This window comes from Mesitornis unicolor, unplaced genomic scaffold, assembly GCF_000695765.1.
Source record: "Mesitornis unicolor isolate BGI_N332 unplaced genomic scaffold, ASM69576v1 scaffold9498, whole genome shotgun sequence".
Lineage (NCBI taxonomy): Eukaryota > Metazoa > Chordata > Aves > Mesitornithiformes > Mesitornithidae > Mesitornis > Mesitornis unicolor.
The window spans coordinates 103,568-131,359 of NW_010199789.1; the positions used below are offsets into that span (position 1 = coordinate 103,568).

General features: G+C 40.3%; 1 protein-coding gene across 1 annotated transcript in view; it reads right to left on the reverse strand.

Moving 5' to 3' along the window:
* Nucleotides 1-27,792, reverse strand: part of LOC104544630 (voltage-dependent L-type calcium channel subunit alpha-1C) — a gene marked incomplete at its 3' end in the record, with an annotated part of 152,279 nt that overhangs the window by 103,445 nt on the left and 21,042 nt on the right. Inside the window, exons 4-5 of the mRNA XM_010189554.1 lie at nt 25,634-25,737; nt 19,128-19,300 (exon numbers count right to left, since the gene is read on the reverse strand). Of these exons, the coding sequence (XP_010187856.1) occupies nt 19,128-19,300; nt 25,634-25,737 (277 nt within the window). The remainder of the gene's footprint in view (nt 1-19,127; nt 19,301-25,633; nt 25,738-27,792) is intronic.

Sequence of the window (27,792 nt, forward strand, 5' to 3'; positions counted from 1 at the left end):
TTAAAAATAAATATAAGAAATTCTTCATGTTATATTAATCCTATCTATGAGATGCAACAGATAGAAATAAGGACAAAGAGTCTGCAGTTTGTGACTGATTACATGGACAGATTTGTGAGACCCTTTGAGAGCCTCTGTTCCATGTCACTGGCATCAGGCATCGATACCAGCCCTACTCTTCCACTAACATATGTCCCTCCTCCTACAAAATGCCCCATGGACATGCACTGAATTATTAGATGGCAGGTTGCCAAAAGACAGCCAACCACTGAAACAGAAAGCTGTCACAACCAAATACCCCTCTGCGTTGCCCTGAGATAATTTTTCCTTTACACGCTTGAAGAATAATATTTGCTCCCAGTTCAGAAACATCATTACCACTGTTGCATCTTGCGATCATGACATGTTTGTCATCTTGGTAGTGGATGTAATTCTAATATTCTGGATTTATCTCCATGGATTATATAATGTTGCCATATTTGCTGCTGAATTTCACTTTAGTACTGTGACAATTTAAGACCCAGAGAAGATCGTGCCTGGGCAAAGAGTGCCCAGCTCCACAAACAGACAAAGCATACATTTCTCACAGATTTTAATGGGATATGTTACTATATGACTTTGCAGATCTGGGCATTATTTTCAGAACTGGGTATGTCAGAGGCCTCATTTCATGTCTCTGATTTAGTTCTTTGAGTTAGGCCACAGAGGCAGATTCCTACCACAGGTTTTCTGAATGCCATACTGATGTCTCCCTCAACTGTATAGACAGACTGAGCATTTATCTTATGTCCTTGGGTTAGGTACCTGACCTGAAATAGTGTGACCATCCAAGAGTATGTTCATTTATACTGAAAAAGACCCACAGTGTGTTTTCAGATTAAGAAAAGCAACAATACACTTGATTGTGTTTTCTAATATGCTCACTTAGGCTCCAATTTCTTCAAGACTTCAATTTCTACTAGCATTTAATTACTTTAATAAAATGAGTTCAAATCACCTCTTTTGCCTGCGCTGGCATTTGAGGTCAGAGGGACCTGACATCACTCCCCCACCATTTCACCTTATTGTGTCACCTTGGCCTTGTGACCAAGCCTTTCTATGTATCTGTTCCATTTCTCTAAAAGGGGAATTATAATTCTTCACTCACCTTGCAAATCTCACAGAGATCTGCAGATGAAACACATTACAGTAAGTGCTAAGTACTATAGTTATTACTGATGCTAATGTCTCCCAGGCGGGACTCTGCAGAACTATAAAGCAAATCTAAAGAGCAAAGAAGTCCTGTGAATTCTCCAGCTGGGATTTAAGATTTCTTTTTCCATCAAGCACAACAAGAATAAATTGCAATATCCAGGCTGCTTCCTTCAACAGAATGTGCACCAAGTGAATGACTTTGTCAACAGCAAAAACCTTGCTTCCCACGGTGCCTCTCATGCCCATCATTCCATGAATGGGTCTATGGGCAGCTGTCAGAATATCAATCAACTCATATTTTTTTTGTGGAGAGCTCTCATTTTAATTAATACATGAATACTGCCTAGCTTTTCTCTTCTCATTGCCTGTTTTGGAAATGCAGTACTCATTCATCTTACTCATTAATTTAAATAAGATACAGCTTTCATTCTGCTACATGCATACAGTGTCTTGGGAACAATCAGTGAGTATGTTCATAAACGCAAGCAGCATGCAGAAAGTAAACTATGCAGAGGTAAATGATTAGTTTTCTCTAGATCTCCTGACTTTTGTCAGGAAAATATGACTGGGAAACTCTTTTGAGTTTTCTGTTTAGAAAAGGAGTTCTGCAATAGGAAATCTTCTACAGGAGAAGAAGAAAGGGAACTTGAACTGTATGTAGGATCCTGGTGGTCACATACATTCCAAGAGCAGACAGAATGCATCAATGAATCTCGCACAGTAAAAAAAAAAAAATCCAGAAAATTGTGAAAATACTTGGAAAATGTTTACCAAAGACTCAGAGGCCAATGCTTATACAGACAGTATTATACACACAATATTACATTAAATACATGTAAGATATACACTTTGCATAACCTAATTTTTGCTTATGTAGAAATGACTGCAATTGCAAGGAGAGCGAGCTCAATTCACACTTTCATTCAAGGTCATCCACAGAATCTAGGATAGTAATAAAGAGCCTTTATGTGATTGCCAGTTGTATCCACTTCAGTCAAACAGGAAAAGGCTTTCAGAAAAAAGATCTTTGCAGCAGTGAACCAGCAGCAAAGATGTTGCAGCTTGTATGTAGTAGCAGGGCCTGTCATTATGGTAAAACCAGGCTGGGCATGGACTACATCAGAGTTCAGTAGCAGTTCACTGGATGGAGCAGTAGCAAGTAAAAACATTTTCAATATTGAGGTGGACTATTGTAACATCAAATGTTTCATTCACAGACAAATTATGTATTTTACAATATAAATTTCAATGTATATCTTTTATATAAAATTACTTGCTTCTACTTGTCCTTTTCCCCTTCCAGAGTGGCACCGTAGGCACAAACGCATCCTATTATGTTGAGGGCATGGGCTAAGTGAATTTATTACAGACAAAAGGAGGAATAGGAGAGAAAGCAATCTGTATCAATTGTGCAGGCATGAGACTAACAGATCTGTCATTTCCACATACAGATTACTGCGCACCTACGAATACATTACCTTGCCACTAATTAATCTTCCAGGGACTTATTTTAGCATAAGAAACTCCTCGGCTACTTTAAACAGCTGTCATTTTTCTCCTTTTTATAGCAATATTGACAGTAATATGCAGCATTCCACAAATATTTGTTCATTTCAGCCAGTAAGTGGAACATGCATTACTCAGAGGACTGCATGATGGGCACAGTCAAAGTTCTGGCCCTGCCAAGAGATGGCCTTTGCAAGCCTCATGCATGTTCTGTTCTGTATTTGAAAGGAAGAACTTAAAATCCTCTTTGCACTTCCCTGCCTGAAGGGCAAAGGTATGCGTTGCATAACCTGTGGTATCTCAACTGTCTTGTAAGCACAGGACGTAGGACTCACTCAAAAGCAGACTTTACAGAAAGGAGTCTAACTCCCTGCTAAAAAAGGGCAAACCGAGCAGTCTCCCTGGGTAACTGCTGAGCAAACATCTACGTCTATGACAGGAGTCCATTCACTACATAGTATCTGCCTGCAAGTGCAATGAAAGTAACTCTTAATCCCTGTGGCTGAAGAAGGACAGATGGGCTGGGTCACAGGATGACAGCTGAAACCTGAACAGATCTTGAAAGATGTCTCTCTCCTGAACCTGGATCCTCCTATGACATCTTAAACTTGGTTTCTTGTCTGATAAATGACTTGTGTTGTTTGCCTCGCTAGGAGCAACAACTAACGTGCCAAACTGAAAGACATTTACTTGCCAGGACATGGTCTATAGCCTAAGTTTCTAGTGTCAGTCTAATACTTTTTAGCAAGTCCTCCGTTTCTCCACAGAATTCTGAAACAGTTAGTTTAAAAAAAAAAGAAGAAAGGAAAAAAAAAAAGGAAAAGCACGACAACTGAGGATCTATGACTCTTTCAACAGTATTTTGTGATGGTGAACAAATCACAGCAGGACACTCCGAATGGTTCCCCAAGATTTCTCATTCTTTATGATTTTAGTAGAGGAAGGGTGGACAAGCTGCAGTGCCATCAAATGCTCCTGAACCTACCCCACAAAATGATACATGGGCACAACAAGCAGGAGTTTCTCACTTGAAAACCAGAAAGATTCTATTATTGCAGGCTGGTCTGGCAGGCGTCTTGAAATGGGGCTATGAGAGCTGCAAACACTCTAGATAATGTGTTCAGAAGTGACACAAAATGAACAAAATAACTAACCACAAAGAAAGTGCCCTTAAGACAGTATAATCAACAACTAAAAGAAAAACCTCCTCCTACTTTGATTGCTTTTGACCCTCTAATAACAGTGATGCTATTCCTATTTTGCTCACTATCATTATTACTAATGAAAATACCCAGCACATAAGTTTCAAGCACAAATGTATTTTTCTGTGCACAGGGGAATTTCTGCATCTGTCCACCCATACAGATATACACCTGGGTGGTAGATCAGTAACTCTGATGAGGATCTCTACTTCAGCAAATGAATCTTTGTTCTTTCAGCTCCCTGCAGAGTCCAGGAGAAGCAAAAAAAAAAAATATCACAGAAGCTACTTCCAACTCGATCTGCTTAGGTCACCAGAAACTCTCCGGGGAGTGCTCCTCACCACCTAGATTGCTGAGCTTCAAAGTGACTGAGATGCAGCTCCGGCTGTTTTATGACATTCCTGCCTGTCACAAGCCATTTCAAGGTGGGTGATGCCTGAAAACTTGGTGAGTGGCCTACAGTTTGTGATCTAGAGCACTTAAGAGGATATGTCAGGACAGCAGGGACTATTTGGATAGTGCAGCGAGTGTGGAGTCACTCTGGTAGCTCACAATGGAAATCTTTCCCAGAGGGAGCTCGCACAGCCCTGCAGCTTAGACAGGAATTGTGTCAATGGGAAGGTAGATCTCTCTAAGGACTGTATCTGGTATAGAAAAATGAAATTATTCTCCTGGAGGCTGGATCTTGTTAGAAGAACATCACAAAAAAATTGGAAAAGTGAATGTGAGGAAGAAACTTGGCTATATTATTTCAGAGGATAGGCAGAGCAATGGGCAGAGGCTGGACCACAGGTAAAGGGACTGTGGGAAGGAACAAGTGACTGAATATTTTAATCTGAAGTACCACTCTGCAAGGTGGGAGAGTAGTGTATGCTTCCTGCATCTGGGAAGACTTTATTTAGCAGTGACTTGCTTAAAATATTTAAGCATTAATATTATCAAGAAAAGAGAGCAGCAAGGCCTTGTTCCATCTGAGCACTCCCATTGCACAGGCAGTGTCTGACAGAGATAAATTCCCAGCAAGTGCAGACATTTTCTGATAGCAATATTCTTGTGGAATGTGTTAAAGTCTTCTGGATGATGTCTTCCTTGATGGTAAACAATCAAGCAATTCAGTTCACTGATCAGCAGGTACAGCAACACACACATCAGATCTAGGTCACCCTGGAGCCAGAGCTGTGTGAAAGTGCTGGACTCCTGTAGTTGCATCCATGGATCACGCTGATTCTGTTCAGTTTCCTGATCTGCAATGGAAATCACCTCTCCTATTCTGAAATGTGCATAAAATTCTGTTTTGAAACCCTAGTCTGCTACATTTCTTCTGTGCCTAGTAAATAAAATGCTTGTGATTTTGTGTGCTGCTCCTGCATGGGTTCTTTCAGACACTTTTGCTAACATAATGACTAGTCTGATACTAGACACTATTATCACAATATCATATGAGTCAGAAGCATGAGGCATGCTAGCTGGGCAGGCTGTGTGTTACTGGGCAGCCACGAGAAAAGCAAAGAATTAACGTTAAACAGTTTTGCCCTTAAAGTCAGCTTGTCAAACCTGTAATTAAAGCTTTCACACTTCTTGAGTAGGGCACTGAGAACAGGTCAATCACCCTGAGACAAAGAAACAGGCAGTTTTCCAAGTGGCCCTGAAATAATAGATTCCTAGTTTGCAAATACTTCTAGCATGCAGGAGAGTGAGGGACTGATAACAACAGCTTGAGCTGAGCTTAGTGTGGGCAGGTGTTATGCAAGCTTCCCTCACACAGCTGTGTTAAAGCAAGTCATTTGTGACCTGGCATAGCCCTGTTATTCTTCTCGTGGTTCTTCAAACAGCTAGATAATACACCTACATTTTGATCTGCACATCTGTGAGGATCCGTGCAGCTCTGCCACTGCATCCTTGTTCTGATGCTTAATCTTTCTGCTCTTCAGTCCATGGATTGTAACGTAGTTGGTGACATTCTCATCCTGATCTCCAGTGACCCCTGTGATACCTATCCTTGGGTCCACTACAAGATCTCTATAGTTTGCATTGAGAGGGACACATCTGACTGCAGTCCTTCCTCAAGTGGACAAGAAGCAGCAAGATGCATCATGCTGAGGATTGTGAACTTTGTAAGTGGAAATCAGGATGTGAGCAGCACTACAAACACCCATGGGACCTAAAGCTGAATTTGAACCTAGGCCTCAAGATCAGAGAGACCAATTCTCTAATCTGTTGACTTATCTCTACAGCTCTGCTGAGGAGCTGCTGTAATCTGCAGGCAGACTCAGTGCCGCAGCTATTTTCAGTTCAGTTCCCCAGTTGGAAACGTATTCCTTCCTCCGCCACCTCTCCAGGCTTAATGTTGTTTATGAGATAACCGGGATGGAGAGACCTCCTTTTCTTCCCAGAAGCAAACGCCACTGGAGATTTCTATCCTGTTAGGAGACTGTACTGGAGTGGATGGGAAGTTTCTCACCCAATAAGCAGAAGCGAGCAGGCACAGAGAGAGAGTGTGACTTGCTGCTCCCTCAGAGCCAGGCCTGTATTGGGGTCCTGCTGCAAGCTTCCCAGGCTTCCCAACAAAACGCTGAAAAGGGCTGGGTGCTGTTCACAACTGTTGGTTCTTCGCAGCCATGCCAGCACTGGCTATCAATTCAGCAACACACATACTAGTTCAGCTGTATAATGTGGCCCAGACTCCTTGTCTCTGAGCTCTGCCACAGGAAAATAGCAGCGTCTCAGGCCTCCTGTCAGCTACAGCTCATCATGCTGCTCCACTGTGCTGCCTTCACAACAGCAGGGTCAGCTTTCTCACCCTGTTTGCATTTAAAATAAAATACTGTTATCTTTGCCTTGTGTGCTTGCTTGTGAATCAATTTAAGAAAGCTATGGACTACTCAAGCCACTTTGGCAGGGAACGTGAAGGATGTGACAGTTTCCCTGGGAGAGCTCTGCTAATGCACCTCCTGCATCTCTCAGCCTGTCCTGGTCTCTTAGAGGCTTCCCAGTTAGACCCCATCTCACACAGAACTCTTGGTCTAGGCCAAGGAATACAAGGTCTGGGCCTCAGTATTTATGTTCCTGCACACAAATCTTCAAGTTATAATATAAAACACATAAGGGAAGAAAAAGAGATTGGTAGACAGGCCATGATGAATGCACACTTAGACCAAGGGGGAAAAAAGCTCATATCAGAATAATTTGTTACAGTTGGTCCTATCTACCAAGAACACTTTTAAGACACTCAGCTTACAAGATCCATACTAAAGGTTCTAGCTGTACTAAATTTTTCTTACGTGTCTTTGGACTAACCACCCTCAGCTGCCTCTTCTGAGGCAACAGGCGGCATTTTTAACCTCCCACCTGGAATGTGCCCTTCCAACTATTACATCACAAGAGTACAAGCCCCAGCTGCTATATTTTATCTGTCAGTCCACAGTGAAGGTCTTGGGTAACATAAAGTGTCTAAATAGGCATTAGATGGGTATGTGGTATTAGATGAGGTAGCTGAACCTCATCTATACTAGCTTTGGTGTCCTATAAAAAGGAAGTACATACACAATTAATTTGTGTGTGTACTGTGGCTTTGATCTTGGCTGGCATTACTGTAATACAACTATTTCTCGCCCCCAACAGTTGTTTCTAACTCCAAACACATGCTCCATGTCACAAAATCACAGAACATTAGGGATTGGAAGGGACCTCAAAAGATCATCTAGTCCAATCCCCCTGCTGGAGCAGGAACACCTAGATGACGTTACACAGGAAGGCGTCCAGGCAGGTTTTGAATGTCTCCAGTGAAGGAGACTCCACAACCTCTCTGGGCAGCCTGTTCCAGTGCTCTGTCACCCTCACTGAGAAGAAGTTTCTTCTCAAATTTAAGTGGAACCTCCTGTGTTCCAGCTTGTGTCCGTTACGCCTTGTCTTATCATTGTTTGTCACCGAGAAGAGCCTGGCTCCATCCTCCTGACACTCACCCTTTAAATATGTCCCTCAGCTACCATTAGTGAACAGCACAACCTCTCTCCTGACAGTTCTTTATGCCACACTAATAAATCCTTGGGGTTTCAGCTGCTATCTGTCCTGCTCATCAATGCTTTCTTCACAATAAAGAGACTCTTAAGGCTTCATCTGCAATGACAACTGATTTTCAAGCATTGATCATGGGTCATTTGCACTGACTTCAACAGCAGGAACTGCTGAATACTCCACAATTTATAAAACCACTATATAAGTGTCCTTATAAAGATTTAAGAGCTCATGTTAGACATATTAAAAAATAGCTTTGCTGTATAAATACTCAGCTTGGGGGTTTGTGACATTTTTTCCTAAAATTTCCTGTGGAGTTCCTGCTACTGAATGTCTTCTATGCCTCTAACCATGGGAAATAAAGCACATTCAATCCATCAGGAGGTATGGCAATGGCAATTTTCTCACAGACTGTTTCTCTAACGTCCTTTCTTGAGAAGCGGAATTACAGTGCCAATGGATAAATCTTGATAGCTTCAAGAAGTACTGCCCAACAGGGCAGATGGAGATTAATTTATTGGCACAAAGTTGTCTTCCCCAGCTATATAAACAATGGATTCTCTCTAATGCCTTACTTTCAAAGATATTTCTCTGTAACATATGAGTATTATAAGAGGATTCCTACATCAACATAAGTCTCTCTTACAGCAAGCAAAACAGAGGTGTTATCTCACCAGACAGTCTTTGCTAGGGAAATAGCTTTTACAGTAGATAAACTTAATGTCCTATCAACTTTAATGTCAGCCTCTATATGCTGTAGGTGGTCACACATCACTGCTCTAGCAGTTCTCACTGTAATGCTGTTTGCACTCCAGGTTACAATAGTCTGGGAAGGGAGAAGCTAGAAAAAACAGTAAGTTGAACAATACAAGCCAGATCCTCAGTTGCAAGAGAGCAAAAGTGCATGTAGATCACCACAAAACTTTTTCAGTCACAGAGGATCTTATAAGAAGAGTTTTTTATCAGACATACAGCAACTACACTAGCCTGGGAGCTTATCTAATTGATGTAGCCATGATGCCTGCAAGGGAGTAAGAACAAAAATTGAGCCCGCAGGCAGAAGTTTTGGAGTTTGCTCTCCACACTGCTCTCCCTTCTTCCACACAACAGTGGCAGCAGCAGGACAGAGATCTGGTAGATGCTCACTGGAGTGACCCTTCCAGGGTCAGTTAATTATCTTGGAGCTGTCACAATTCACCAGCACTCACTCAAGAAGCTGGCCGCTGGAGTCAGACACACTGCTGAATTCAGCCCACCTTCCCCAGACTGAACAGTAGCTCTGCTCTACTTTCAAGAAACACTTTTCCCACTTCACCAAGCAATATCAGGCCTTCTGATACTATACTGGAACAAATTACTTCAGAATTATAGATTGCAACATTGGCCATAGCTTTGTCCTGAGGCTTCCTGAATACCAGCAGCTCTTTCTTCTTTTGCTTTCCATTCAAACAAAGGAAACAAATTGTTTTCTCCATGCTGTGCTTTGACATAAAACACAGGCTTGGGATAAACAGCTTCTACATTGCATTTGGTTAGGTACTCAGCAGTACCTATCAGCAGAGAAAGAAGGGGAAGAAAGTTTTTCAAATGGTTGCTTGCTTTTTGCTTTATGATCAAAGCTTCGTTTGAGCCCGAAAGAGAGAAAGAGAAACTGGGAAGTTGTGAAATCTACAGAACAATGAACCTAAATGCTGCTTTTGGATAAAAGCTGGGTTGTTAAATTATATTAATAATAAAAACCAAACCTGTTGATTGACTTACACAAAGTGAAGCATTTATACATTCAGAGGAACAAAAGCATTGTATGTATTAAAATGATTAAGATGATTATGGTGAATTTCCAGAGAAGAAAAATAGTTCAAAACCTCCCTGATCAAACCTGTAAATGCCTTATGTGATACAATCCAAGGTGAAAAATCTGGTCTAGAGGGCAGAGAATAGTGTGAGAGAGTCTGACACCAAGAGCGTGGGTGACCTCGAGAACATAATTTAGCCTTTCTGGGCCTTTTTCTACAAATTAGACAAAAGAGTCCAGAACAACATTTCCCCTCTCTACAAATATTAACCTGCATACATATTTTGAAGAATCAATGTTGTATATGAAACATTCCTGAGCATAACTTAAACCCCAAAGTTTTAAATTTAATTATGTTGAGAAAACTTCTTTTTTTCCTATCTATTTCCTCTTTTCTCCTCTTGGAAAGGGGAAGGAAGACAAAACAATCAAGGATAAGGTTCTACTGCTTCCTTGCTTTTTCACTCAAAATTAAAAAAAAGCAACACATGAAAGGAGTCAGGAGAGAAGGCAGGGTTTTTTTCATTCAAATAGAAAAAGTAAAATGTTAGTTAAAATATAGTAAAAATCATAGTTTTGTTGACATTAATGGAACTTGGGTCAAAAGTACAGGCAGGATCACCCTAAATGATTTTTCTTTTGCTACTTCACCTGCACAGAAAGTTACACAACAAAAGTGATGCTTTTAAATAGCAGCTTTCCTTTCCCCCTCACCTACAGTGCCAAATAGAATTTTCCTAGGTATGCTGCGACTGCAGCTACCTAAAGGGTCACTATGAAGCCTCAGAAATGCCTTCTCACTCTGACATATGTTGCTTTTCTTTTTAGGATATAAAAGTTTATCTGGGTCCGATCCCACATTTCCTTAAGTACAGTTATGGAAGCAAAATGCTAGTAATGACAGCAGGTCAAATTAATGCTAGATACAACTACATTTTAGCCAGTGGAATTATGCACTGGGCGAACAGTGCTATCTGGGCTATTTAGTCCTGAAGCAATTTCAGAATATCTCATGCTCTCCCTTTGGTGGATGACAGTTACACAATATTGAAGTCATGTGTGAGCACAGAGAAGTCGCTGGCGCATCAAGGCCTCATGCTGGGTAACATTTTCAAGTGCTGACACTTGCATGTTTTGTTACTGACCTCAGATGAACAGATTGGGGCCCAAGTCCTTACCCAGGCAAAATCCCTGACAACTTCAGTAGGATTTTTGCCTAAGGACTGCAGGAGTGATTCAGCCCAATGTGAGAACTAATGTCCTAGAAGCTTTATCTACGCAGTACGCTAATTATAGACCCAAGGTTGACATCTGCAGCACAAACCTATGCATTTTGCAACCCAAACTTCTCTGTGAAGAAGAGGACAACCACACAACAAAACCAAAGCTGATCTATCATTTCCAAAGGCCTTTTAGTAAGTGTTGTCAAACCATAGTATTTATATTAAGAGCAGTATATGAGCTACTTCAAAAGACAGCACAGTAGTAAAACATCAGTGGGGCTGAGTACATGGAAGCCTTTTTCCCCTAGAAGAAACTGGGGGTGTAGTGAACACCAAAAAAGCACTTCTTTTGCCTCTCTCTCTCTCCAGAGGAAAGAGAATAAATCTATCACAGCTACTAAACTCCTTGTGAAACACCTATCAGGTGCCCTTGCGAAATGCCTGCAATGGTTGGCACTGCAGCTAATCTTTTCCTAGTTACCAGATGATTCTTTTCCACATCAGTGGACAATGATAAAAGTAGATGACATTGTGCTTTCTTCCTTTTTAAAGGAGGTTTTGACAGATAATAAATCATTTTACAACACTGGCTTTTATTTCCTTGTATTTACACATGGAAAGCAAAATACAATCAGGTTGTAATGATACCATTCCTAAATCACCAACTGATCCTGGAGGAACTACATTGATAAAGGTTTCGTTTTCCAGCCTGTGACTCTTACAGCTTTTGCTTAGATGATCTTAAATCCCATTTGAGCACCTTGGTTGGTTTTTAATTGCTTTTTGACAATATGCAAAAATCCTCTAAAACATCAAGCTGTACATGCCTGTAAAGGAGTTGTTGCCCTTGTCCTTCCATGTGTATGTGAAATACATTGGGAAAAATTCTGTTGATGAAGCTAGAATAAATCAGGGTGAACTGACTTATCTAGGGCTACAAAGATGATCAAGGGAGTGGAGCATCTCCCTTATGAGGAGCGGCTGAGGGAGCTGGGTCTCTTTAGTTTGCAGAACAGGAGACTGAGCGGAGACCTCATTCATGTTTATAAATATTTAAAGGGTGAGTGTCACGAGGATGGAGTCAGGCTCTTCTCGGTGACAAACAATGATAGGACAAGAGGTAATGGGCACAAGCTGGAACACAGGAGGTTCCACTTAAACTTGAGAAGAAACTTCTTCTCAGTGAGGGTGACAGAGCACTGGAACAGGCTGCCCAGAGAGGTTGTGGAGTCTCCTTCTCTGGAGACATTCAAAACCTGCCTGGACGCCTTCCTGTGCAACCTCATCTAGGTGTTCCTGCTCCGGCAGGGGGATTGGACTAGATGATCTTTTGAGGTCCCTTCCAATCCCTAACGTTCTGTGATTCTGTGACTTGCTGTCAACAGACAACTTCAAGCGTGTTCTATTAAACAGGAGATAAAAACTAACTCAGTACATGATCTTTTTGCTCATAGAGTAAGAAGACATTAGTTTTAAGGCAGTGATGCTCAAGACTGAATTTAAAATAGACATGTTGTAAATATACTCTCTCATTTTCCCCTTTGCATCTTTCAGGTTAATTCCCACTTCCCCATTAAATTTCAACATAGAAAATGGACCAAGAATTTTTTAGGCCACTCTGAAATTTTAGCCTGTAACTAAGTCTTTGAAAATCCCGTTATGTACTTTCTATCTTAGACATTATCCCACATCATCATACTATTTTTTCAGGCTAAAAGTAATAAGCTGCTTCCTTGTCAGTACACTAAGCACATGATTGAAGGCCACAGAGCAAGCTGACATACAAAATCACTAAATGTAAAAATCAAACAAGTTGGCGTACTTTTAGCTTTGTGTCTGGATTAGATCTGTACACAAAACTCTCTCTGGACAACAGCTTCACACTGCTAATTTTCCCAAAGGGTTGCACAGGATTTAGTGACAGCTTTCATTAAAGTCAACAGAAAGTATTTGGTGCATAGCCTCACTGAAATCAACGGAGTCTCCTTGTGGTTTATAAGTTGACTTTGCAAAAGAAAGTCAAGTCAATAGGAACTGGATAGATAAATCCTGAAAAGCCTGAACTTTCAGACAAAGGTGGGTATGCTTTCATCCCTGTTATATAATACAGTCAAACTATGATTGGAGCTCTTGGGAATAAAACCATTTGGATTGAAATTACTGAAGCTTCTATTTCCAGAGTTCTCAAAATCTTTCCTTCTATTTGAAACAACAGCTCTCCTGTTCTCATTTCTGGCCCAATGTTCAGAGCACAAAACGTTTCCCATGAAAGACACAGTTTTCCCAAAAGTTCTAATGGTCCAAGAGGTCCCACTTTTGGAGCTGAAAACTTCCTCCATGTCTCAAAATAATTTTCTCATAGGTAACGAGACTCTCATAAGCCGGTGATTAAATGTACTCTACTGCCTAGACAAGTCTAGTGCTGTTCACAAGAAATACTGGCTGTAGGAGTGAGACAAAATCTGTGGTCCATCAGAAAGTTAGGTTGCAGGTGATTCCTTAGGGACAGTGAACTCAAACGTTAACAAACATTTCCAAAGGTCACTAAGGCACTACAGTAACTGCTCTGAAGGTGAAGATTCAAGAATATTTCATTTTAAACAGCTTAGTTTTTTACATGTTTTAAAACCTGCCTGTATTTCTGTATTTTTGTCTTCAGTTGGGCACTTTCTATTCCCACTTTAACTGAGGCATAAATCTGCATGTAGAGTCAACCTCCTTCCCACACCTTTCATTATTTAATGTACTATCTGAAGTATTGCTATATTCTTTTGATAGGCAACACATTGACTTCTACTGTTTTTTACCTGCTGTGTTACATAAAAATCTGATTATCTACTGCCATCAGTCCCATTACAATAGAGCTCTAGAGCATGATTAGATTTTAAATTTTTATAGGGTAAGCTACTTGCAAGGCAGCTTTTGAATTTACAGTACTACTGTAGATATGACTTAACTAAAGAATGAGTTGTCTTGAATCACAAAATGCCTTTGCTATCAGATTTCAGGCCCAGCAGTGGGCTCTGTTACTCTCAGGGACTCTGTTGACATTAGTGTGGTCATACATTGCAGATGGCAGCACCAAATAGAACGGAAATAGAAGGAAACAGAGGGAGGGCAAAATCCAAGCAGTCAGAAATATAAAATGACTTCTTCTTGCCCATTCATGGCTTTTTCCTGACCCCAGTGCAGTCAGTGGGAGTTTTGCCAATTATTTTCAATAGGAGCAGAATCTGGGTTAGATTGAGGTTTCTTGCTTCTGCCCACAGCAACATAGATGCATTCCAGAGCACTTTCAGGAAGAAAAAAAAAAAGGGCAAATTCCCAGTTACTGTGGCAACAGGAAGGATGATCTCTTTGCTAACATGTAATTTTGAAATTCAGTAGCTGTTTTGTGCCATCACATGTGTTTCTCTCCTCTGTCAAATTAATGTTTTCTTCCCGTGAGGAAGGCCCATCAGGGAAAGGGCACAGAAGAAAACCATCAACACAAACAGACTCCAGAAGCCTTTTCACATTTCCCACCTCACATCTGCCATAATGGCAAAATTATGTTTGCAAACAACGAGGAAAAACTGCCTTAAACATGTACCTCCCAAAACACAGAGAATTAAATCAGCCTGCTCTGTGAATGCCCCTCAATGGATGTGAGAGATGAATGGTAACAAAATGGCCTCAGAAGAATCCTAAAATCTCTTCTATGGAGAGCATCAGCTAAAGGCTGCACAGATTGTCCAACTCTGGCTGCATTTATCTTTGTTTCTTAACCTTTTCTCCACTAAGGTCCTTGTTGTTGTAGTCCTCGGACTTGTTGACTATTTCATTAAGGGCTGTAAACACCTGCTGAGATTTAGGGCAAGGTTTTACAGTTTCAGGAAAGCAGTGGTATATACAAAATATGACTGATGATGCCCTAAGGACTGGCACTGGCAGACAAACCATAATCAGGATGCAAATGAATTTCTCTTTCCTTCCAACTTGTGTTCTCTGTTTTACAGGAGGCAGTTCCCATGCTGACAGGCAGGTAGCCCTATCCACGGACAAAGAATACAGCAAAACCTGCCTCTGCACTCAAGGACAGTGAAGAGACTGGAAACATATATTCTCTGTGTTTGGGATTATTTAGTTTATGTAGAATACCTGGGTCAGAGCCCAAACTGCTGAATCTCAGAGTCTACATTAGCTGAGACTCTAGTTTAGTACGTATATTTTAATTAAACTTCTGAACTCTTCTGATATTCTTTATTAAAAAAACCCAAACCTCCAAACAACCTCCAAGGGGAAACTGAGGAAGCAAAAACTGATGTGATTTCTTTAAAGTAATGGTGTGAGTCACTGCCAGAGTTCAGGAAGGAGGCCTTGCCTCCTGAGCATCAATACAATATAACTGATGCAAAGGCAATCCTTGAAGTTTTTTGAGCTTAAACAACAGCTTAAGGGGGTCTGAACTGCCCTGTGCACTTCAGTGAATTGTTATCCGAAGGGCTTATGGCTGATACCCTAAGAGTAATCATTATTAATTAAATAATCACTGAACAAAGCATGCTTGAAAGGGACAGTAACACTCCTCTGTGGAGTTCAGGGTGTTGTATTAGGGACAGAAGGCAGTGAGCTTCGAAGAGCACTTGAAGAAAAGCACCCTGAAGCTGCATATGAGGCAACTGGGCTCTTTCAGCAAAAGCCAAACACAAGAAGACAAGGAAGTAACTGGAGCCTCAGCGATACAAGCATAGCACAGCTAGTAGGTGGTATTCAAGTGTCTTGGGGGCAACTCAAGCCAAAGGGACTCCTGAGGGCATTTACAACTATGCCATCTGTCCCTTATAGTTGGAGCTTATTTTGTAGACATTTTTTGGAAGAGAAGTGATACCATCTTTCTCCCTGAGTTTAACCCTACTGGTGATTGACTGCTGGCATGAGTGCCAAAACATTCAACGCAGTAGATAACACTCCAAAAAAATCCAACCAACCAACCAAAATACCCTGTCACTTACTCATGGTACATTTTCTGTGGTATTGTCTTAAGCTGAAGCCATTAAGAAGAGTCTCTGTTTCTCAATTTTACTTTGTTACACAGTGCTCATTCAATCAATTTTCTAGCAGGTCTATCCAAAATCAGGACAGCTTCAATGTGACTCAGCTTCAGGAGGGCAGACAGGCCTTGTCAGAGCTGGTTAGTAAACCAGTCTCCAGCACCTGAGTGGGTTGAGGTGGTGCAGAAGGCAGTTTGTAGGCAGTAGGATAAGCAAGATACGGAATCACATAGGTAGGCATACTAACCAGACATTTCTTCCCGTGTGACATACATGACAGGTAAGCATGTCAACCAATTAAGTGAGTATGACACCTTAGTAGAGGATGTCAGCAAGCTGTTTGGCTTTGAAAATACATTTGCACTTGTCACGTGAATAAAGATTGAAATGCAGAAGTATTAAGAAATACAATAGAACTTAAACAATATGGAACATGAAATTGTGCAAAAGCAAATATGACTGCCTACTGGAAAAGAAAAAAACTAACATGATTTGTGGAATACAAGAGGCCAGAGTGTAAGCTCCACAACTTTGCTGGGTGGGGGCGTACATCGAGGTATTTTTATTGGCTTCGGAGTGGGAAGTGTTGCTCTCTACCGTGTGTACCCAGAGGCTATTTGCTTCCTCACCAGAGGATGGCAGCACAGAGATCCTTTACTTCCATAGTCGGCGAAGCCTGTGGCGGGAAGACGAAGGTACAGCACTGGATAGTACACCAAAGCCAGAAGAAGGATTAATTTGGCATTCATAGATGCAGGCCACAGGTGCTAAGAAGAACACTCCTATCAACAGTCTGCTCTAAATGGGGCACATATATCAGAAAAACAGGCAAATAAACTTCATGGAGTGACCTGTTTACTTGCTCTCTGCTATTGTCTCGTGCAGAGAATTTTCTTTGCGTAACAACTGTCCCCACTACATGGCCAAAATCAGTCCACAGCCTTCCTTCACATCCTGAGCAACTCCTCTCAACAGAGGCATAATTGCACTGTTTAGTGTTAGGCATCACATCTGTGCTCAAGCCTGGACTGTCATGTAACAAAAACAGATAATGTGACCCAAAGCCACAAGGTCACAGAAATGACACGCTGTGTACTAGGAACTAGCCAGCAACCACCGCCCTTAGACCTGGCACTTGGAACAACCAATGGCATTGAAGACACTGTATTCAGTAACAGTTTGGAAAAGAAATGGGTAACAAGTTAGTTTGCTAATAGTATTTAATTCTAACATTAACAGCCAACTGTGAGAAACTAGACAATTTGTCAGATGTAAGAGGACTAATTTTATAAACCATGTGTTACAAAACTCACCTTATTGAATTGAACAGGAAGAACTGAAAGCAAGCTGAAGATCTGTTATTTTTCAGTACTTAACATCATCACCCATACAAGGAACTTTCAGCTTAAATGTGGATTGACTCTACCCCATAGCACATGTAATGAATCTACATCTGACATATCTCACAACTTTTTTACCAAAGCAGCATTATTTTTGTGTTAATTACAAAGGAAAAACTTCAAATCTGCTAGTAATCAAGGTGAGTTCTCATCACACTACCTTACCACTATGGCTACACTTTTCTTTAGCAGGCACGTCTTTAAGAGGAAGTGTGATAAACACGACTCAATTCCTACTGAAGACAAAGGAAAGGCTCCTGGTGATTTCAGTGGAGTTGTGTGCAAATCAGTTCTTGGCCTCCCCACTCAGATGTCATATAAGTACACCAACCAGAGCCTACTGTGGTAGTGGTTTGGTTTTGGTTTGTTGTTTGGGGTTTTTTTTTAAATAGTGAATTCTGTCTACAAATTAATTTGGAACACCAGACATCACCTTCCATGTATTATATGCCACAAAGTAGCAAATTTTGGCCATGAATAATAAATCCATTTCTGATTTTAAACTGTGAAAGTAAGCTATATGCCCTATGAAGACACCACTGTAAAAATCAAAATAACCTGATCTGAAGAAAACCTGAGCAAGTCACCCCTGTGACTACTTCAAATTCTGATACCTAATTATCATATGTATATCCTATGATATTAATGACCCCACATTTTTTTTCTAAAGGAGCTTCAATGTTCTGGCAGCAACAGGGAGTAGTGGGTACTCCCCAAAAGATCATGAGCAACTGATACAAATCTTGCTGTAGTCTGTAGGCACAACTTTCCCATGGCCAATCTTCCTCTTACTAGACTACATGTTTCTGACTGGATCATCCTGTGGATTTTGCTTGTTTAGTAAGAAGGATGATCTCTAGTGAAATGTTTCATGCCTTCTCTTCCAAAATCAAACTAGGAAAATGTACATTTCTGTAATGAAAGCCCTGAGTAGAGCCAGTGTCTGTTAACTGTGTAACCATCTAAACGTTTCAATTATGACATTTCCCAGGGTCATGACCTGCAATAGTAACTGCGAGGTGTTTCTGAAATGTTACATAGCCTGTATTGGTAAAAGAGGAGATGGAAGAAAATTCAAGAAAGGTAACGAAATACAGGAAATTGCTGCTTTCTTTCAAGCCATTCCTTCTTCAGGATTTCTAGTAAGATCAGATAGTTGGTGAATTCTCACTTTGCACAAGAATAAGAGATAATTTCCTTACAAGAAATGTCTGAGAGCTTAATTCCAGCCTGGCAAAAGCAAACACAGTTACACTGATTTCAATGGAATTACAGACGGGCCACTTAGTGTATAACAGTGTTGATTTGGTCCTTCTCCCGTACTGTAGCTCTGCTTTGCCTAGAAACCTTTGCTTTCAAAGTAATTCACCATGTGTAAACATCCTGCAACACTAAACTGCAATTAAATAAATGAGTAGGAGATAGATGTATATCTTAAAACTTATCTCAGTAGTAGACTTCAACAGCAAGTATCGATCTTTATTCTGTTTAATATCAGGATCTTATGTCTATATCACAGACAAGAAACTTAGGACCTGCAGAACAATATCAGCTGTTGTACAAGTATTTCTTCTTCCAACAGTTTCCTACAAGCATTAAACTGGGATCATGTATAAACATAGTGAGAGTCTCAGGAAGAACTTGTTCTTCCTTATAAGCCATCTCAGCACTACAGCAGGTGGGCACAGGATCTCTTGTTAAAAGCACATACAGTGAGAGAGAGTGAGAGAGAGAGACAGAGACAGCAGAAAATTGCTTACTGTTTCGAGGCTTCTCCTCATCCATGCCTTCATCTTCATTTTCTGGGTCAATATCTTCTGCTTGAGTTATCCAGTCTAAGTATCCCTTCAAATCCTCCTCTAGCTGTTGTTTTTCCCGTAACTTCTGGAAATCGCCCCGAGCTTTAGCCTTCTCTCTTTCTTTGGAAAACTCCCTAGCAAGAGGGAGGGAGGGACAGGACAAGGGCGGAGGGAAGGAAGAGATTGAAAAACAATGGGTTAGACTGATTTCCACTAGAAAGTCTCCACATCCTGTGTAGCACACCCAGCTTTCTCTATTCTTTCAAGACAGACACATGAATGAAGTATCCTTGCTAGATACACATGTGAAACAGCTGGAGTGTCCACATTTTTACCAATGCTTAGGAAAAGATGAATATCTTTTTTTTAATCCTTTCATTCTCAACATTTCATTGACAATTCAAATAAAACACATATGTAACATTTATGTACAATACCATACACTTTCTAATATTCTTTACCACTTGACATTCTCCATAAATATCTATATGAATAATGGTTAATTTAATTCTACGATGAACTGTTTGACAATAATCTGATATCTGGAGAGTGAGATGGTGGCTCTAATTTTTAGCCAGGTTTCAATCTGTCTTTAAGATTGGGTGTAATCACAAGTAAATTGGGCTAATTGTAAGTGTAATTAATGGTACTCAAAATTCTGTACATATTTAACTACAGGCAATTTTACCTACAGTACGAGACAACATATTTAAAAACTCAGACCTCAATGTTTTTCTGCAGACTTTCAGTATTCAGGGCTGTTATCTGACACAAAATATATTTTTCAAATTTGAAGTTGGGTAGACAAACTTGATAAAGTACGGGTAGACAAAACTAATAGATTCTGTCAGAAAGCGAACTAGGGTAGACATCTGATAGTTTTGTGAAAAAACTATTGGGAATAAAGCCTTAAAACAGGAACAAGAATTTCATGTTGCTTAGTTATGAAACTGGGTAATTGTTTTGCCTTCTTTTTGGCTATGGCGCTGTTTCTTCCTCTCTTTCAGAGACACCTATACTGCATTATTTTTCTTCTAGAAATGCTGACCATACCTCTATTTAGAGATTCTCCTGTGGTTCTAAGCCAGGTTTTAATGTTTGTATTTTTAAAAAGTAAGCTTAATGATTGTGAAAAGTGCTGGGCCAAGAGCACTTAAGCATTAAATCTTGTATCTGCTGAAGCAGATCACTATATAAGGCACACACAGCAGATACTATAGCCTACTGTTTCTAGAAATGAGAGGTAAAGTAATTCTCTCCAGTGCATTATCCATTACCATTGCTGGTGACTGTCAGCAATGAGTGGATTTTAAAACAAAAACCTCCACCTAATATTTGTCCTAGCTTTGCTGTTGCAAAAACAAATAGGAAACCTACTACTAACTTTGGTAGGATAATATTAGGATTATGAAAATCCTACCCAAAATATTAATGAGTGCCACACAAAGTGTCCTCTAGCAGCTGAGATGGAGGTGAGTTTCTAACAGTGATGGTGAAGTACTTCTCTCCTGTCTGGTACAAAACCCACTGAAAGATTTCTATTGACTTCACAGGCTCTGGATCAAGTTTTCAGTATTATAAGCTGTGCACAGAACCAGCAGCAGAATGAAAGTAGGATGAGGTCTTCATTTCAAACTAAAGTATGAGACAAAGTATGCCTGTGTGATCTTCACTCCTGTCACATTGGTGAGGATTCAGTCCACCCCATGAGACCGTGATAATGAAGGTGGAAATGAGAAGAAGAATCATTGGCATTTCAGGCCTGAAGGTAGATTACAGTCAACCTTGGGACCAAACTTAGCCACAAGGCAGAAACAACTAATGCAAGCATGGCAAGAACAAAAAATCAATTTTTCTCATGCTGGGAGTACTATTTTGCTATTAAAAATGTAAAATAAATGAACAAAATGACCCCCAACAAGAATAATAAAAACTGCACAAAGAATTTTAGAAAAATTCAATCAATAGCAGTTATATTTTCTGCTTTAGTAACATCTTTCCTCTGGGTCTGACATTCCAACTTAAGGAATTAACAGTCAAAATAATATCACTGAATGAAGCTATGTATTATTAAGCCTCTTTGATAAATCAAATCCCAGTATTTCAATTGTTGGCTCCTAAACTGGTATTTTAGATCTAGAAGAAGTGAGTCCAATTTTGAAAGGGACTGAGCCCTTGGCTCCAAGTGAGAACTGTTTGTATTAGCATGTATATTAATTGCAAGGGGCTGTTTTAGAAACCCAAGTGGAAAACATCCTGAAACAGCCCAGCTTACAGAAAGAGAAATTCCTACTGTGCACTGAAGCGGATCATTTATGTTAGATGCATCTAAACTGCATGCCTACTTGGGTCTTTTCAGTCACTGTCTCTCTCAAATGAGACTTGAGCTGGAGGGAGAGATGACTAAAGCAACATGAGATTTCAGCATGATGTCTTTACACTGACTGTCTGCATAAGAGTAAATTTGTTACCTAGCTTTTTAATGGCCCAACTGAAAATACTCCGATTGCCTAAATGATCTGCAATTGCATGTCTCTTTCCTTTGTACAGTGTACGATACTCCACATTTCAGATGACTCTCCAAAGAAGACAACTTAGTTAAATTATCTTAATTTCTATGCTCTACTACCATTGAACCACTGAGAACAGGTGGCGCAGGAAATTGCTAATGCAATTCAAACCACCTCCCATGTGGAATGTCAGCCTGTACTCAGGCAAATGTAGTTCAGAATCAAGAATTACTGTCAATGGTCATTTATCATCCCGCACGAAATGAGTTGATGACCTCCGTCCACTTCCTATTGCAGGCAGGTGTGCACATTACCTCTGCCACCATCACAGTTGGCAGTAAATGTTCATTGTTTGCAGTTTCAGTAGGGAGGCCAAGGATCAAATAAACTTTCCGATGGAAGTGCCATCTTAAGTCCAGAGGTGGCCTTCTCAAAAAAGATTGCACTATCATGTCAGGATAAGATTGGCAAAAGTGTGCAGAACTACCAAGCAATTTGCCTCTTTTCATTGAACAAGTGAACATCAGTTTAAGAATCGGTAAATCTCGTTGTTTTTACCAGAATTCAGTTTGCTTCTCTTTCCTTTACTTCTCCCAGAAAATTATGATACATGTTTGTCAATGGGAATACCAAAAAGCAGAGTATTCTGGAGAGATGGTTTTTCTGTGTGTGGACAGAGTGGGTCAAGATCATAAATACAAACACCCAGCTCTGTATCCTGTGCTGTTCCAGAAGAAAATTTCTCTTGCAAATCCTGATGATGGAATATAGGTAAGTCTTGTTTATATCCGATATCAGTATGATTTCTCCCATATAGAGAACTGATGGAAAGTGATCAAAACAGCAGAATTCTACCAGTTCCAAGCTCTTGCTTACTACTAGAAGTGCAGCATAAAACTTCAAATCTCATCCAGCCTGAGAAGTACACCAAGGAATGGGAAGTGCTAGAAGAGGGGACAGAAGACAAGGAAAAAATACTGAAAGTCATAAAAACTGCTCCAGGAGAAGCTACAGCCATAGCCAGCCTCACATTCACTCTGACCTCTTCCTTGGCAGTAAGAGCATCAAAAGCAGCCAACGGAGTTTTCCAGGATCCTCTCAAAGCAAAAGAAACAGTTGTTCTCCTGTCTTCCATTTGCTCTAAGCAACTGCTTGTTTGGCCTGTGTCCTGGGATTTGGATCACTGCTAGGCAAAATATAAAAGAAATGTGAATCTATATGCTCAGGCATGCAGGTCTGAAAGTTGAACCCACACTGCCAATTTTTCCCTCACTAACTGACTGAAACAAGTAACACAGATGTGAACATCTCTGATCTCAAGAGACCCTCAAGAGGGGCTTCACTGCTCACAGCAATGATGTGAAATCCTTTCACCTGGGCTTGATGTGGTCTACTGTGTGATCTGCTGACTGGATATTTCCTGTGGAATACATGCATTTTATATTGTGCTCAGTCAAGGCAGGAAGAGGATTATAGCTCTACACATTAATACTCTGTCATATTATTTATCTTAGCACATGACTAGTAAATTCACCAGGACTGTGAATGGATTATATACCTGAGGAAAAACACATTACAAATGAGCTCTCTAGGCAGAGCAGAACTCAGCATTTGATGCTGCAGGTGTAATCAAGGTGTCTTTGTGAGTACAATTAATTACACTTACATATTCAGAAGTTATTAAAAAAACCCTAAGCTAATCTGTCATTGATGAAGTCTGCTTACACGACATGCTTGGTAAGGTTCCAGAAATAGATATATGGGAAGTGATGCCCAAAATGGATTTACAAAGATGCCCAGGAATGCTGCTTTGTATCTACATAGAACAGACAGGTGGATCATCTACATAGATCAGATTAATAGCAATAGCAAGTCTCTAAAAAAAAAAAAAAAGCTGAATCTGCAAAGTGAAGACACTTCGCAACTCAGCAGAATTTAGAACTACTTTAGAAAGTTAATTGTTTAAGAACTGCTTATTTAGCCCAAAGAAAATTTGGAACATTTCCACCATAATTTCTGTGCTTTTTCATGGATGCACATTATTAAGTTTCTTTTTACTTTTCTCCAGTTGGGAAAAATTTTGCAGAAACAGTGCAGCTGTCGTAACACCGTGAACACAGCCAGAAAGAGTGGACTTCATCTTTGATGTCAGTTCTCTGTACAGAATGTTTCCATCTCTCACCACTAACTGTGGTGGCCTAGCTGCAATATGTTAGGAGGTGGAAGATCTAGGCCTCAAAACACTTGAGTTGAAAAATGAGAGAGAAAGGAAATTCAATTTTTAATTATGTACAGATACACATCTAAGTGTAGGTAAATTGAATCAGCAGTGCTTCAACAGTATGTGCTCCTCAGGGCTGGGCTCACAGGCACTTTTTATCTAATCAGATACCATATAATAAACTCTGTGAATAATCTTTAGCCACTGTACTATATGGTCCTTGAGTGCACCTCTGATATAACAGATCATTTTCCCTCTGTCAGCTGGTCATTATCTTCCACTATTGCTGACATCCTTACCTGCTGATCAGAGTATCCACCTGGAGAAGCGAGAAGCTTATGTTTTAAAACTGTACCCAGAGTATCACTCTCCAGATATTCAAACACAGACTATTGCCTGACACTTCATTACTGCGGACTTTTTCCTGCTCCCATTACTGCCTGGCAACACTTCTCTTTACAGCAGCTGTCTTAGTGTCATGTCTCCTTCAATGGACTAATGAAGACAGTAGTAATATCTCCTGCAGATCTGCTATTACCTGGCTCTGAAGGATGGCCAATGGTGGATCTTCTTCTCCAGTCCTACTACTGCCCTTCCTATGTTTTAGGCCCAAGTACTGAGGACATAATTTCGTAAGACATCAAGTCCTCTATCCTGCTCAAAGACTACTTTCCCTCTTGTATGACCAAAAGACAGTGGGCTTCAGGACTCAGGCAACAGGTACAGGCTCTGACCAAATTCATTTAGAGCTCAATAAAGGAGCCAGGATGGTAGAAACAAAGAAAAAGAGGATGCATAAAAGTCCTCATACCATATTTATCCATGTACATAGAGTGGCTGTAGGAACCCAGTCATGCCCAAATAGGGAATTAGGAGCCTGATTCTAGGAGATATTTTTTTAAAAATATTGTGAGGAATGTTTGCTGGCTTGATTCCTCTAATTATGTGGCAACCCAGGGGCAGTAAATTTTTTAACTAGTGGGGACAATATCAATTGTTTTTAATCAAAGCTATTAAAATGATTCTTTGCAGTGAGGTTTATACCACAGAACTGAAATACAGCTAAGTGTCTAGATGTCTTAGGAATGCCTAAACACTAGAAGGAATTCTCCTTCTTCTCTGTTCATCCTTAGAAAAGGTCAGAAGGAAGCAATCTTTTCTCCCTGCATCATTCTAGGCTTGTAATCTGCACAAAAGAAAAGATGTGCTTATTGAAGAAGAAACAAGCCCAAGACACACTCTAGGGAAAACAGTCTCCCATTAGGCTGCGCTTTAGAGACACTAAGCAATGTGAAAATTTCTCATGTGAGAAGACATAATTGGGCAGGAATCTCATCCCACAAATGGGAAGGGATTTGCTCTCATTCCTCCTTCAGTCCTACTGACTCTTCCAAAAATTTTCCTGTAATCACCTTTTTCTGTGGTGAACGGTATGCCTCGCCAACTGGGAAGCACAGCGTTGACCTCTGCCCACAGAGAACAGGTAGAGGTTTTAGGTAGAGGAACATGTTACAGGCAAAGAGTTGTCTTCTATTCTTTTGATTTAGTCAAAAGACTCCTTCAATGCCATTAGGAATGCTGTGTTTTGCTATTGGCATAGCAATAGCCTAGGCCTTCTATTAAGGTTCCTGAGATCAACCCACCACTGACCGTTGTTTTGGTAACCAGAGAGTAGGAATAGAAATACAGATTTTAAAAAATAAACAATAATAAAACATTTTCCTGGTACTGCTTACCCGCTAAGTACACCGAGAACCAAGTTAAGTACAAAAAATGACCCTATGATGATTAGTGTAACAAAATAGATCCAGGGCCAGTCCCTTCCTATGGCATCATTGACCTGGAAGAGTGGAATGATAATTAGTGAGACAAGCTCAGATTCTGAGCACTGCAAGGCTCCAGCCAAAGAGATCCCAAGTCACCAGCAGTAAGATTTTCAATAGCCAGTTTTCTGAAAATTTATGACAGGTTAACATTAGCAATTCTGAATGCCCTGAGGCTGAATTTATTTGTCAGAGAATAACACCTCTTTTGTTACCTGTGTTGTTATTTGCAATGTTTTGTTAAAATATTTGAGATGTGAAGCTTCCTTGGATTCAGATTTTTAATCCTTCTGAAAGAATCCTGGTGACAGGGAAGAACCCTTATTATGGAGTCTTGCCCTGTAGCATTGGAAAAAGGACACCAAAACTGTCAGCTTACCCGCTCAACACACCAAGAACCAGATTTAGAACGAAAAAGGATCCAAAGATGACCAGACTGACAAAATACACCCATGGTAACTCATAGCCCATAGCGTCCTGCATCTGGAAAGACGAAGGAAAGTTAGAAGACAGAGAGGGAAAGCAGAAATGATTAGGCAAAGGAACAGATGGAAAGGTTTGTAAACAGAGCCTGTCGTTGGTTTACACATAATCATAGCAAGTGTTTCTGTATGTTCTTTCTGATCTGACTGCTCCTTTGATTGCTTTTTTTCCTCTAGCTGTTTCCTTACAGGCAATGATTAATATAGGCTGAGATATAAACATTTGCCGTAGTGGCACTTCTTTGGATGCTCAAAGCTGTGGACTTTCACTTTCTGGAGTTGACTTACAGCATCACAAGAGTCCACCCAATGACTTCTAAACTTCTAACTACTGCACATACATATGACTCTTTGCTGCTAGTGAAAACGTTGCTAGTTTTTGCTAAGCATTGCCACAGCGTGTTGCCAAAACACACTAACTTCCCATGTGTAGCACAGGTATACATACCTCAGAGAGAAGCATGTGGTAATTGTGGGTACATACTGATCTTTCCCTGGCAACGCTCTGGTAATCTTCATAGTTTGCCACAGTGAGGGCAGTAGCTGTATGCTTTTGAGGAAGGTTCTTTCAAGGCCCACTATGTTTGGACCTGGTCAAGTGTTTTCTAAAGCTTTCTCACAAACTTCCTTTCTCTCCTTGAAGGAAGAATCTCTCCTTCAAAACATAATTCCTACACAACTTAATACTCAGAGAATTTGAGACTGTAAACTGAAGACCATGAGCATAGGTCTGGCTTTCACACTACTTTAAGCATCTGCAAATGAAGCAAGCAGACTATTGTTTTAGCCCCAGAACCTGTATTATGTGTAGAGCAAATCTAGCACATAAGAAGATATTGTATATATTCTAAAAGCATCTAGTACATAAACACTGTTTTATCTTTAAGTCTCCTTCAAAGTTCAAAATTTTGGAAAGTTGCTGGATACCTTAATAGAATGTCACTTTCATGATGGTATCAAAAATATCAGAGTACCTTCTTTACTTTTTATAAACACTTATCTCCTGAGCCAGACATAGCATCATTAGAGAAACAGATGGTGGTTAGCATTTTTGGGAGCACTAAAATGATTTATTAATGTAAATTTCAGACTTAAAAGTATCTAAAGGCATAATGTAGCCTAGGTTCCTTTGTTTTTCATGCTTTCAAATATTTTATCGTATGTTGTCCTCTCATTCCAGCAAAATGCTCTCTCCTTTGCAAACTAAGCATTTATTGTGATCACAGAAGAAATATTCTTCCATACATGGGCACTGAGACACACTTCAGGTGAAGCGATCTGACTCAAGATTCGTAACAACTCGGGAAAGGAATTTCAGACCTTCAGTAAGACAAGGCAGGAGAGTAACACTAATATAGTCACTTCTTTGTGGATGGAAGTCCATTACTTACTTTTCTTACAAAGTACAGTCACTAAAGCCCTTTGTCTGGCAATAGTCCATAGTCAATGGACCAATCCAGAACTCTATCTCAGGGCTCCTTCAGCTGCAACTGAACTGGACTCATTAAAAATAACCTCAAAATCTGCCTCTGTGAAAACAGTTCATCAGCTCCTTCCTCAAAGGATTAATACATTTGGTGCTTGGAAGAG